A 12917-nucleotide genomic window follows, 5' to 3' on the forward strand; every position below is an offset into this window, starting at 1 on the left:
AACCGGATACGTGATCTTCGGAAAATGATAGATTTAGAGGTCATTTAAAAATGTTATGTTAGAAGCTCATTGTTTATATAGGTGAGGAAAAATTTAAACATTTCAAGTATAAAATGAATGTTTTCAAAATTAACGTATAATTCTAAAGTAAAATATGAAAATTAGTTTTACAGAAACTAGAAAGTGAGCAAATTATTAACTGTTAAATTTCAATCTGAATAATTTTTCGAGGTAATCTTTTTTCTTACATTCAAATACTCTTGATTAAGCTCATTTCTTATCTGTTTTCAACTGAAAATGACTTATTCTGTTTGCATTGTAAACTTTTGGTTAATTTTTGCATCGGGCTCGGATGACAGTAATAGAGGGCGCTTTTGATAGCGGAAGCTAGATTATCGGCGGAATTATCGTTATTGAAATGAATGAAAAAGAAAATGCCATAATCTTGATGTTTTGAAGTATTTGATGATACGCAAATATAAATAGAATTATATTGGAAATGACAAAACGAAAGGTAAATCGTATCTCAACTCATAAATTTAGATGGCTTTTAGAAAAAAGTTGTAAGAAGAGAGAAAAATTCACTTAGCTTGCAAAATTTTAAGGTTTTGGTTATCCAGAGAAATTAACTGTATTTTTTGACATTGGAGATGCAGATTTCCTCTCTTTTCAGTGTGTAATGTCACTTCCTGAAAGCAAACATTTCACACTGGGATCAAGTTAACTATTTACAACCCTATTAATCCGTTAATTTCTCATTAACTAGACAGGTCCAGCACAATCTCTTGATTTAGCTTGAATTAGCTATATAGCTTTTTAAAACTATTCAGAATAGCTTGATAAAGCTATTTTAATGTAGTTTTTCAGAAAAAAATGTTTTTGTAAGAAAAAGGCAAAAAGTCACGAGTATTTGCTTATTCATATAATGTACTTAGCACTATCTAAAATGCAACCCGAATTAAAGATAGTTCTAACATTGCAGCTTTTGAATACTTTGGAGCAAAACAAGTATTTCCATTTTTGAATAACTGTGACCACTTTGTCACAGACTTGTGTGAATTGAGGCTTGGAAAAGTAGGGATTGCTTCAAATTGTGCTTGAATTATTACCAATCAAGTATCCTACATAATTCCATTCAATTGCTTTTATATATCCCCAAAACTTGAATAAGTCTCTAAAGGAGATGTAATTTGAAGAGCAATTTTTACATGCATTGTTTTCAGAAGAGTTTAAAGTTGTATACTATAACTGTACCAGTGATTCATTTTGAAAATGGTTATCATGGGTCCAGAGGACCCCTCTTTATGACAACAATGAGTCCCGTGCCAAAATCAATGCATCCAAATCCAAGGGTACCGTATATTAGATGTTACAGAGGAAATTCTGGTGAAATAAAAAAGGTATTGCACGAAAGTGCTAATGTTTTATTGTAGGTGTGAGTGATTTATACTTTTACTATCAATTGTCCAAGATTGTACGTCATTTTGTATCATAAAAATAATATATTGTCCACTGTGCACTTTGGTTCTGTTTTTAGATCGTACATACAATCTCACACATTGTATCAGTCATAAAATGCACAAAAGCAGAATGAAGTTTAAAAAAGTTTAAGAAGAAATGAAAAAGAGTCGGAAATAAAAATGATTAAATTTTATACTTCTTAGCTTGTAAGGAAAAAACGAAAAGAAAAAAAACAATGATACAGGTTACAGCTTATTAATAAATACAAAGGTATAGTATTCGTTTCAGAAACATTCCACGGTATAGACATAATCAGTGATAATCGAACTATGCTATCTAACTCTCAAATATTTTCTGATAATTCTTTTAACTGCAGTTGTGAAATCTGACCTGTTGTTGGCAACCTTGTACCTGTTAAAATCGTTCATGCATATCGCTTAGCACGTGAATATGATGCAATCGGTCAAGTTTTGAATCAGATTATACCGAAATAATTTTAAATAGTACATGTCCTTCTATAAATTATTGCGTCCATTGGGATGCACATTTATGGAAATAATGTGTCCTGGGCAAAATTTGTGCGTAATTTATGCAGGACGCACACCAAAATGAATCACTGTGCACCCAATTGTGACTTTTTGTGCATGCTGAAAATATAACGCATTTAAAAAGAGGGTGGTAAAATAGCTAATTCAAGCTATATAGCTAAATCAAGAGATTGTGCTGGACCTGCTAGATGTTAGCATCATTTGGCCCCTTGTAAATCATAAATGCTAGAATATTTTCCTATTTACTATTAAACTAAACAAGTTTAAGAATTGTTCAAATGAGTGACTAACTTTTGTAGGGCATTCTGTAGATAGAATGTCCTAATCGTTAAAATGATATGAATCTGATTCTTATTTTTAAATGAAAATGCAAAATATTCTTCACTGAGAATATTAAAAATAACCATGTAATGACAAATTTTAAGAAAATTGAATATATAGTAAATACATCATTTCAGAGAGCAACAAAAGACTCCTCCCTATCAGAGGAGAGTGAGGGCTCCATGGGGGATAGTGAGGCAGAGAGCGTCACAGAGGCCAGAGTTACAAGGAGGTCTGCAGCAGGTAAAGATTTTCTATAAAAAATAAATCTTGTTGGACTTCTGGAATGGAAGTTCATCCTTTTCTTTTAGGTAAGCTAATTTGTTCATTAGTAAACACTTAGAAGTTTTCAAGTAAAACTAGCCTGAATTTTTTTTCTGTGCCATTTCTAATGTTAAAAAGATTGAGAAGGTGTTAACTTCCCTGGTTATTAGGTTTCACTACCACTCTCTTTTATAATGGCTAATTAATTGTTTTCTGTTGACATCAGGCCTGAACTCTCCACCTCCACCAGCACCACCAAAGAAAAAAAGAAAGCCCAATCTTTCGGAGTCCTTGTCTGAATCAGAGAGTGAACTCCCACCCACCAAATCAAGTCGCAGCAAGACAGGCAGTGTGAAGAATAAGGGCAAAGCAAGCAATTCTCGTTCTAGTGGGAATTCTAGTGATTCAGATAGAGGACCAAGTGACAATAGCCCTGGAAAGGGAAAATCTGACTCTGGTAAAAATAGCAAGGGAAAAGATAGGCGAAGTGGTAAAAGTGAAAAAACTTTGACACCAAGAGGAAAATTTGGTCAAACTTCAAGACAAGGAAAGTCCTCTAAAAAGCAAACAATGGAGTCGTCCTCAGAAGATGGGCTGATGTCTATATGGACAGAGAAGAGGGCCACACCTAATATGGACTATAACGAGAGTAATGCTAAGTGTCCACTACCTGGTTGTGATTCAAAAGGTGTGTGGTAGTATCTTAAAGAGAAGTGTTCAAGTCATAAGATTGTATTTGCAGTTATTATTTCACTTATTTGCACTTATATATTCCAAGCGTGTATTTATTTTATGAATGGAACAGTTTTGAATAGTTGCGAAAATTCCCCAAACCAGGTTTACTGATAGTGATTTTATTTTCAATTTAATTATAGATAGTAACAAGCAACATAATTTGTCTGTGGTTTAAAGAGTAATGAAACATTCAACAAATTACACAAAGATTCTGTTAATATGTTATAGTATAACCAAAACTTGAAAAACTATGGAAGGAATGCTCTCTTATTATGCTTTTAGCACACAGCCAAATTTAAGCCATATTTTAAGTTGAAAATCTTTTTTTCCCTACAGTAAAAAAAAAAAAAAGCTGAATGCATGAAAGAAAAATTATAACAAATTAAAATCTATAGAATATGCAATTAAGCACAGCTTGAAAATATTTTAATGTTTAAAAAAATCAATTTTTTTTTAAATAATTGAAGAAAAAAATACCATTATTTTAACAGTATCAAGTACATGTATATAACAAGCTTATTCCAAAAATTTTTAATGTCAAATTATCAATTGACAAGGAACTGCCAACAAATTTCCGAAAAATTCTATATTAAATCAAATACAGCAGCTTTTGTCCTTAGAGTTGGGAAAAAACCCAAAGAATTTGACTCTTCTGAAAATGAAGATGTCTTTAATATCAGTAAGTGTTGATGTTAGCTTTTTTTATGGTCTACATGTGTCACAAAGTAGAAATTTGTGTTTAGGTCATTTGACTGGAAGACATGAAACTCACAGGACATTAGCATCCTGCCCTTTATACCATAACACATCTGCAGATGAATGCAAGGTATCTCTTATGTTATATATGCAAGTGGCAGAATATTTTGCAAAGTTAACATTGCTCTAAAATTAAAAATCAATTTGTACAGTAGTTATTTTTCTTACACTTCCCAACTGAATTCCAATTAATGCTAAATTTTTGGAATGAAATCTATTCAGTCAATAGTGTTTGTTTGTAATATTAGTATTTTAGTGAAATACCCTATGTGCAAGTTTTTTTTTGTTTTCCATACAGAAAAAATATGATGAACGCCAGAAGCATCAAGAGGACAGAGAAAAATTTCTAGAAAATACTTCAGGAAAGAGGGACATGAGGAGACTGGTACGACAGCCAAAAAAATTTGATATCCTCTTTGAAGTTCCATGTTTTTTTTATTATACTGTTACTAAATTTCCTATTGTGCCTAAATCTTTCATACAAATTAAAACATCAATGTGTGCTACAAAGAAACTATGTTTTACTTTAGTTTTGATATTGAGTAACATAAGATATCTTATAAACACTTTTAGGTACAGACAAATGAACAAAAAGTTAAAGTCCGTGCAATCCGAGATGAGAGGAAGAAGTTCAAGGAGGTTTCCGAGGACCTGAGGAAAAAACATCGACAACACAAGGAAAATTTTGAGAGGGCAAGGGAGCCCCTCCTCCAGGGTCTGGCATCTAAGAATGATCTAAAACTGTTCAGAGAGGCTCAGGCCAAGGCTTGTGAAGTACTGGTAAGGCAGTCTTCTTTCTAAATTTACTTTTATATTTTGGGGGTAAGGATTGGGGAGGGGGGTATTATTTCATTTGAATGTAGTTAATGTTATTAATTTAATGTGAAGACACACACTTTTCTTTTGATGTGAATATTTAAGAGTCAATCACAATAATCTTATGGTTTTCTTTCCTTATAGGTAATCTATGTTTCTATTTTTATTTAATGCAGGAACATGAGATAACCACCCATTACTCCAGAAATGACCTTCAGGAGTATAGAATTAAGAAGCTGGAGATTGGAAGATACGAAATGTCCACATGGTATTCAAGCCCATATCCTGAAGAGTATGCACGCTTGCCCAAGATCTATCTGTGTGAATTCTGTCTCAAGTACATGAAAACTGCTACAATTCTCAGGAGACATATGGTAGGTTTAGGATATTTTAATCTTACCAAAGATTTGGCTTGTTTCCCTTTTACTTTATTTTGATATCTAGTAACTACACATAAAATATTAATTGTATTTTGAATGTAAGATTTTCAAAGAATGTGGGTGAAAAGTTGCATGTTTTTCTCTATTGATACTGTATGTCAGTGTTAAATTGTATCACTGTGATAAGATAAATATCTTCTCTTTATCTGATTGCATTAAACACCATTTCAGGCCAAGTGTGTATGGCGACATCCACCTGGAGATGAAATTTACAGAAACAAAAACATTTCAATGTTTGAAGTGGATGGTAAAAGAAACAAGGTAAAAAAAAAAATAATAATGTTTCAAGATTAATTTAAAAAAATGGCAAATAATGCCAAGAAGATAGATAAAACTTTATAAAAATTGTAATATAATACATTAAACTATTTGTAATGTATTATAGGTGTACTGTCAGAACCTTTGCCTACTGGCTAAGCTGTTTCTGGACCACAAGACACTGTATTTTGATGTGGAACCATTCCTGTTTTATGTTATGACGGAGAATGACAATCATGGATGTCACATCATTGGTTACTTCTCAAAGGTTTGTTAGTATTCTCATAATTCCACAGTGTCTTGAATGTTTAAATTATTTCTTATTTATAAATATTGTCAATAATGATTCTTTTAACAGGAGAAGAACAGTTTCCTGAACTACAATGTGTCCTGTATATTGACCCTTCCTCAGTACATGAGACAAGGATATGGCAAAATGTTGATAGATTTTAGTAAGTACTCTGCAACAAAACCCACAGACTATTAATAATGAGACAGTGCCTCATATCAAAGAATTGTCTGAAATCAATATATTTAAAGATAGATGTATTTTGGAGGTATGAAAATGATAGTAGAAAACTGTATTTTCGTTCAATACACTTAGAAATTGGAGAGTATCTGTGTGTATTTAGCATATGTGAAATGGAGTTGTATGGATTTTTACAGGTTATTTATTGAGTAGAACTGAGAACAAAATAGGCTCACCAGAGCGTCCGCTGTCAGATCTGGGTCTCATTAGCTACAGGAGTTACTGGAAGGATGTACTGCTAGGTTATCTACACAAATACCAAGGGAAAGAAATCTGTATTAAAGGTAGAGAACAAACAAATAACTACTCATCTACATGCATTTTGGCTAGAAAAAATGAGAGAAAAAAAGTTATATAGATACATGAATATCTAGATTCTTAAATTACATGTAGGTGATTATGATTTGATACTAAATATGAAAGAAAGTCATTAGTTAAATAAACAAATGATGCAGTGTGTTAAATTTTCAAATCTTGTTGCATGATTGATATGCTAATCTTTACAATTATTAAATATGGTGACTTAAGTGTATGTAATATTTTTCTTTGGTAGATGTGAGCCAGGAAACAGCCATTAATGCTAATGACATCGTCAGTACTCTACAAGCACTGGGCATGTTAAAATACTGGAAGGGAAAGCATCTAGTCCTTAAGAGACAGGTAAATTTTTTCAATATTCTGTTTCGTGGGATAAACATGTAAAGTGTATATAACTTCATGCACATGTAATCTAAGGTCACACTACTGGTTCTTTTTTTTATTATTATTATAATTATTCCTATTAAGAATTTGTCATTGAAGTATTGTTACTTTTACAAGTTTTGCAAACAAAAAATTGAGGAACATTACCAGGAATTTGTGCAAGATACTAGAGGATTGTGATTTCTATGTGATCCTGCTGGAAAGTCATTTGAATTGCCAATATCCCAGTATTTCATGTATATATATTATAAAAAGAGATGAAAGATTAATTGATTATCAGTTGATATAATGATTTTGTTTTGTAGGATTTGATAGAAGAATTCTTGGATAAGAAGGCTAAAAAGCCCACAGATAACAGAGCCATTGATTCACATTGCTTGAAATGGATACCCCATTCTAAAAGGACACAGCCCCAGCAAGCGTGAAAAAGAAGACTTTGCAAAAGATAGGGCGTGGGGATGTCTTCAAAAACACTGGTGCCATGTTCTCATGTTTTAACTGTGTTGTTATTCAAGATAAACCATATGTTTATGTTAGTCTATTTATGTGTATTATTCCTATTGAAAGAAAGAAAAATATGAACCATTTAAGTTTTATGTTTTGAAATTTGGTAATAAATTAATTACTTGTTCACTTTGAAAGAAGATATAACACAATTATTATCCCAAATGTGATATACATGTATTTCCTGGTAATTTGACCTTGTGAATTCACCTGTTTGTATCACTATATTTGTTGATAATGATTCCTGAAACAAAGAATTGAGAATCTCATTTTTATGTCGTGCATTTTTTATTCTGACATGACTCACTGATAAATGAGGTTTTGTGTGTTTATCCTCTCTGACAACTTGTATCATATCTATTAAAGAAATTTGAAGTAGTGTTTTAAGGTCCTGTTATAATGCATCAATGTGCTTTCACTTTCATAGATCCTTTGTGTACCATGTAGTGAAAGAACAAGGATTATGTTCTTACACTGTATGGCAACTGTTGTAAATATTTATCTTCATAAATTCTATTTAAGGGGGCCAACTGGGGTTTTCATTGTGCAATACTTCGCGCAGCATAGTAAAATAAAGCGTATTTACTCTTTAAAGCAACTAGTTTTACATAATTTATAAAAAATAACTAATTTAGGAAATATGAGGTCAAAAAATGTAATTACGTTTTTAATTAACTGATTTTTTTTAACGATTTTTCAAATAATGGGTAGAAAGACGTCGTAATAGTGTGTTTTTGACGTTATGAATAACCGAATTTCTTTAAGCGGGGTCATTAATTATGCCATAAAATAAAAAGTATAAAATGTATGCTCTTGGAATTTTAAACATAGGAAATTGAGAATATAGCAATCATTGTTACTATTTTTTATGTAAATCTGTGGTATCTGTCATGTTTTGTTTTACTCCATAAAAAGAGGAAAATATCATGAATTTTGAGATGCCCCCTCTGGAAACCAGACGGTAGAATTTTGTGTTTCTTGCACAAAATGTACAATATAGTATTACCCATCAAATAATAAAATTTGAGCAAAAAGTCTATAGTAGTATTTGTATAATTTGCTCCGAAGTGCGAAAAAATGGTATTTTCCTACATAATCCTATAGTAAATGTACCCATATTTTGAGACGGTCCCTGAAAAATAACCAGACGGTAGATTTTCACTAAACTTAGCATGTATACTGAAGTCAATGTAAGGTATATAGGGTATAAAATTAAAGAGTTTCTTTATAGTAGTTTTCACACAATAAAACCCCAGTCGGCTCCCTTAAAGCATACATTAATACATTTATTGTACATATTTTGTCATCTTATTTTGTAAAAATGATGTTTTCCCAACTAATTTAATGCCATTATAAAACTTGAATAGTGTTCATTGACTTATGTTTTTATATATGTTTAAAATAAATAACTTAATGACATGCATCCTTTTTTAAGCTATGAAAAGAAAATTAATATTGAAAAAGCATAATTTTTTTTCATGAATTAAATTTTAACCTGCTTTACATCTGTGAAATATCACTGGTAGACTTTTTTTCCCTTTCCTTAAAACTTTACAGAATATTGAAAAATGTGACAATAAAATTGAATAAGTAAAATTTGAGTTGTTTTTCTGCCTTGTGAATTGGAACCAAAGATTTACCAGTACCATACTTCATTTTTTTCAGGATTTATTATCTAAGTACTAGCTAAAATAGTAATATTCATACATGTACAGTGAAACCTGTCTTATCCGACATGCTGCGGGAAATAAAATCAATGTCGGATTAGACAGTGTGTCGGATTACCCAGTGTTGAATATTTCTGAGTGTTATGATTGGTGTCAAATGACTTCAAAAACCATTTTTCATTAGGTTTAGAGTACACGTGTATTTAATTGTCAAAATGTTTGCATAATTGTGTCTTTCTTTGTTGTATGAAATATAATACCTTCGTCAATTAGCATTTCTTTGAGCATTAGTAAACTCTGTAGTAATATACGATGTTTGTTTTTTTAATGGACAAAACAGATGGAACTGCCGATCGCTTCGAGATGTTGCAATTTAATTTTTAGCATTTTACTCAGGCAGTAGATGGTTAAGTAAATATTTCGTTTACATGTACCTTCTTTACATAGTGGTATTATTTTTTTTTCTACACTACATTTCTCTCCGAATTTTCTACACTGTTTACCTCTCAACATAGACTGTGCTTTTAATACCGTCACGCGACTTTTCATATAAACCGGACGTAACTCTAAAACATTGTGATTTTTATCAAACAATCGTAATATTTTAAAATTGAATGGGCAACTTAAAGCGGTATTTTTGCTTCCGGCAAATCCTTTATGTGCACAGCCTTGCGTAAGTCAGTGTATATTAACCCTGAAATGAAACTTTTTCTTTTAGACAAGATGAACCATTCAACTTGTGTATTGTCTACATGTTACGTTCGCCGTACTCTTTTTTTTTTCGGGACATGGCTTTATGAAGGACTGACTGCATGTTTGATTTTAATTTCAAGCTAAAAATCTTAATGTAATCAAAATATCATGTACTCTTTTTATTTTCTGTCGCGTGGATGTTATTTCTTAAATGCGAGAATAAAACTGATAACAACAAAGAGAATTGATTGCCTATCTTTTTTAATTTAAAAACTGATCATTTAACGCTTACATAAACACTTTCAAACTTACATGTAATTAACTACTCTCTAAGTAGACCAATCTTGTGGCCAAACGGGACATTCATGTCACCTGGCCTGCGGCTTATTACGGAACACCCGTGTAATTATGTCGGATTACCCAGGTGAAATCATAATGTAATTATCTAGTTTTGATGACAAAAAAGCGCCGGAATTCGGAATGTACAGTGGTCGGAATATACAGTGTTTTGTTCTATATAAAATTTAAAGAAATTTTTGGGAATAAAATATTAGGTCGGAAAGTCCAGTGTGCCGGATTGCACAGTTGTCGGATTGGACAGTGGGCACTGTATTTCAATATGAACATGTATGTATGTATTTAAAAATTGACATATATATATATATATATATATATATATATATATATATATATATATATATATATATATATATATATTAGGGATGTCAAATCGGTCAATTTTTGATAATCGGTTACTCGGACGTTTTTCCGATCGAGTACCCGGGTACTCAGTTAAAAATGCAAATACAAGTGTGTTAATTTTATTGAGCCCCGTTAAGCTCTGTTAAACCCCAAAGCTGTTTTTATCACGTTTATAAATGCATATAAACATCGATTCCAACGGAAATGATTTTTTGGTAGTAAATTTATTTATCGAACACAAAAGACACAATTAATACATCAAAAATTACAAATGGTTTACTGTTCTTGATTAGCACATATTTCATCAAAAGGAGGAAAATCTGTTACGCATGACTAGCGAAAGAGCACAGGTGCTTGGGGATCCCCCCCCCCCCCCCCGAGAACTGTTCTCTTTTAGTAACAGAGAGTTTGAATTTTTATAAAAGGCTAGTTTTAGGTTAAGTTTTGGATTTTTTTTAAATAGTTGTAATACTTTGTGAATGTGTCAAAGAAAAATATTTTATTTAAAAAAGTCAAAAAACCCTTGGGGTACGGAACACGGTGGAGGGCGTCCCCCAAGCACCTGTGCGAAAGAGAAGGTATGGCCGTTGTTGGGATCACTAGTCTAATATTATTTCATACGTTGATGGTTTCCCCCGTATACACTAAACTTACTACGCAAACTGACTTTCAACATTTTTTTGAATCTTTAGTTATTTCTAAATATATCTTCACTTTTGAAGTTGGTAGCGGCATTTCTATGCATGTCCTATTTCACTGCCGTATATTAACTAAATAATTTTAAAATGATTTGAAGATAATAGACCTTCGATGTTCACTGAAAACAATCATTGAAGCCATCCAAAATTAAGTACCACAATAGGTGAGAACAGCTGGGCGATTGGTCACTAATTAATGAAAATTCACAGCCACAGGCGATAACGGGTGTTTTACAGGTGTAAATGACGACACGCAAATTACCGTATGCATATTTATGTTATTTTTGATTAGTTTTTGATAAAAATATGTACTTTGAAATAAGTAAAAATACACATCCGAGTAACCGAGTACCATTTTTAGTATTCGATACTCGGACGTTCGATCGAGTACCCGGTTAACCGGGTACTCGTTGACATCCCTAATATATATATATATATATATACATATATATATATATATATATATATATATATATATATATATATATATATATATATATATATATTATACCCTTTTAAATATCTTTCTATATAATGGTATTAATTACAAATAAAAAGTCAAACAAAGTAAATGTTTTTTTTTCATCGGTCTAACAATTTCATTGTTGACCAGTCTGTCAGTCCAACATAAGAATTGTTAGACTGCAACGTCACTGCTACATCACAAGTAATCAGTCAATTTCAATATCAGCGACATGGAAATAGCCGAAGTTTCAAGAGTTACTGCGTATGCTATTTGAAAGATGGCGTCACGGGAAAAAAAATGTTTTGTGATAAATAATTTCTGTGTTTTAATAATTTTTTTTCATTTTTCGTTGTCATTTTTATTGAAAAAGCCAAAATATTACTTATAAAGAAATTGTTTAATTATATGAGTAAATCTGTTTAAAAGTTTTAATATTAGTGTTCTATCTAAAGTGAAGGGTATAACAAAACAGTTATAGACTGGGTATGAGGGCAACATAAGATTTGTTGGACCTGAAGGTGAAAATGTTGCCCTTGGCCTGAGGCCTCGGGCAACATTTTCACCTTCAGGTCCAACAAATCAGATGTTGCCCTCATACCAAGTCAATAACTGTATAATATATATAGCTTTTGCATCCCTTAGGGGAAGGCAGTGCCCTTAAAATTGGGAAAAATAAATACGTGACTTTTTGAGGAATTCTAGAAAATGCATAATAAAACATATTTTGGGTGACCTGGTGTTTGGGTTTAGCATGTAAATGCACATACTTGTATATACATAACACTTTGGGAGGCTATTCCAATGATTTTTTTGATTAAGAGTGTTTTTATTTATTGTTAGCATTCCAGTGGTTTGCATTTATGTAAACATACATTGTGCCAAACAAAAAGACCTCCCCCCTTTCAAAATTTTCTGGATCCCCCTTGCAGTGTGTATCTGATAATTTTTATCTTACAATTTAATTTAATGAAAGACTGAATGGGTCAAATTTTTAAGATGAAAAAGTTTAATATGTGTCGGAGATAAAAAGCAGTAATCACAATAAAAAGTGGTTTTTCAAGGAATCAAGGGAGATAACAAAATTTTTTCATAACTATGTTACTTGTTGTGAACTGCAATTTCATTATGCTTTCATATTTGACTTCAATTTTCTTAAAACTAGAAGAATATTTGTAACAGCAGAAGCATCCTGTAGCAACAGAAATACTTTTTTCCCTATCATTTGAGATCTTATTCGTAAAAGATGTAAATTTTGATACTTTTAACCTCTAGGAGAAACAAAATCAGTTTGCTATATCCATTAATTTGTTACATCAGTGTCCGTAAAATTTGATAAGCAATTGTTAAGATTGTAGCA

The 12917-nt window shown here is 31.6% G+C and overlaps 1 protein-coding gene across 1 annotated transcript; it reads left to right on the forward strand.

Moving 5' to 3' along the window:
• Positions 1-355: 355 nt before the first annotated feature.
• On the forward strand, positions 356-8810 carry LOC133181027 (histone acetyltransferase KAT7-like). The gene is made up of 13 exons (XM_061315555.1): positions 356-514; positions 2468-2573; positions 2821-3282; positions 4073-4155; positions 4384-4470; positions 4659-4865; positions 5078-5275; positions 5513-5602; positions 5727-5867; positions 5958-6051; positions 6266-6412; positions 6682-6788; positions 7136-8810. Exons 1-13 carry the CDS (start codon positions 500-502, stop codon positions 7253-7255), a joined length of 1857 nt encoding a protein of 618 aa, XP_061171539.1. The 5' UTR covers positions 356-499; the 3' UTR covers positions 7256-8810.
• Positions 8811-12917: the final 4107 nt, after the last annotated feature.

This window comes from Saccostrea echinata, unplaced genomic scaffold (genome assembly GCF_033153115.1).
Source record: "Saccostrea echinata isolate AGI-Se365-2 ecotype Australia unplaced genomic scaffold, CSIRO_AGI_Sech_v1 ptg000008l, whole genome shotgun sequence".
Taxonomy (NCBI): domain Eukaryota; kingdom Metazoa; phylum Mollusca; class Bivalvia; order Ostreida; family Ostreidae; genus Saccostrea; species Saccostrea echinata.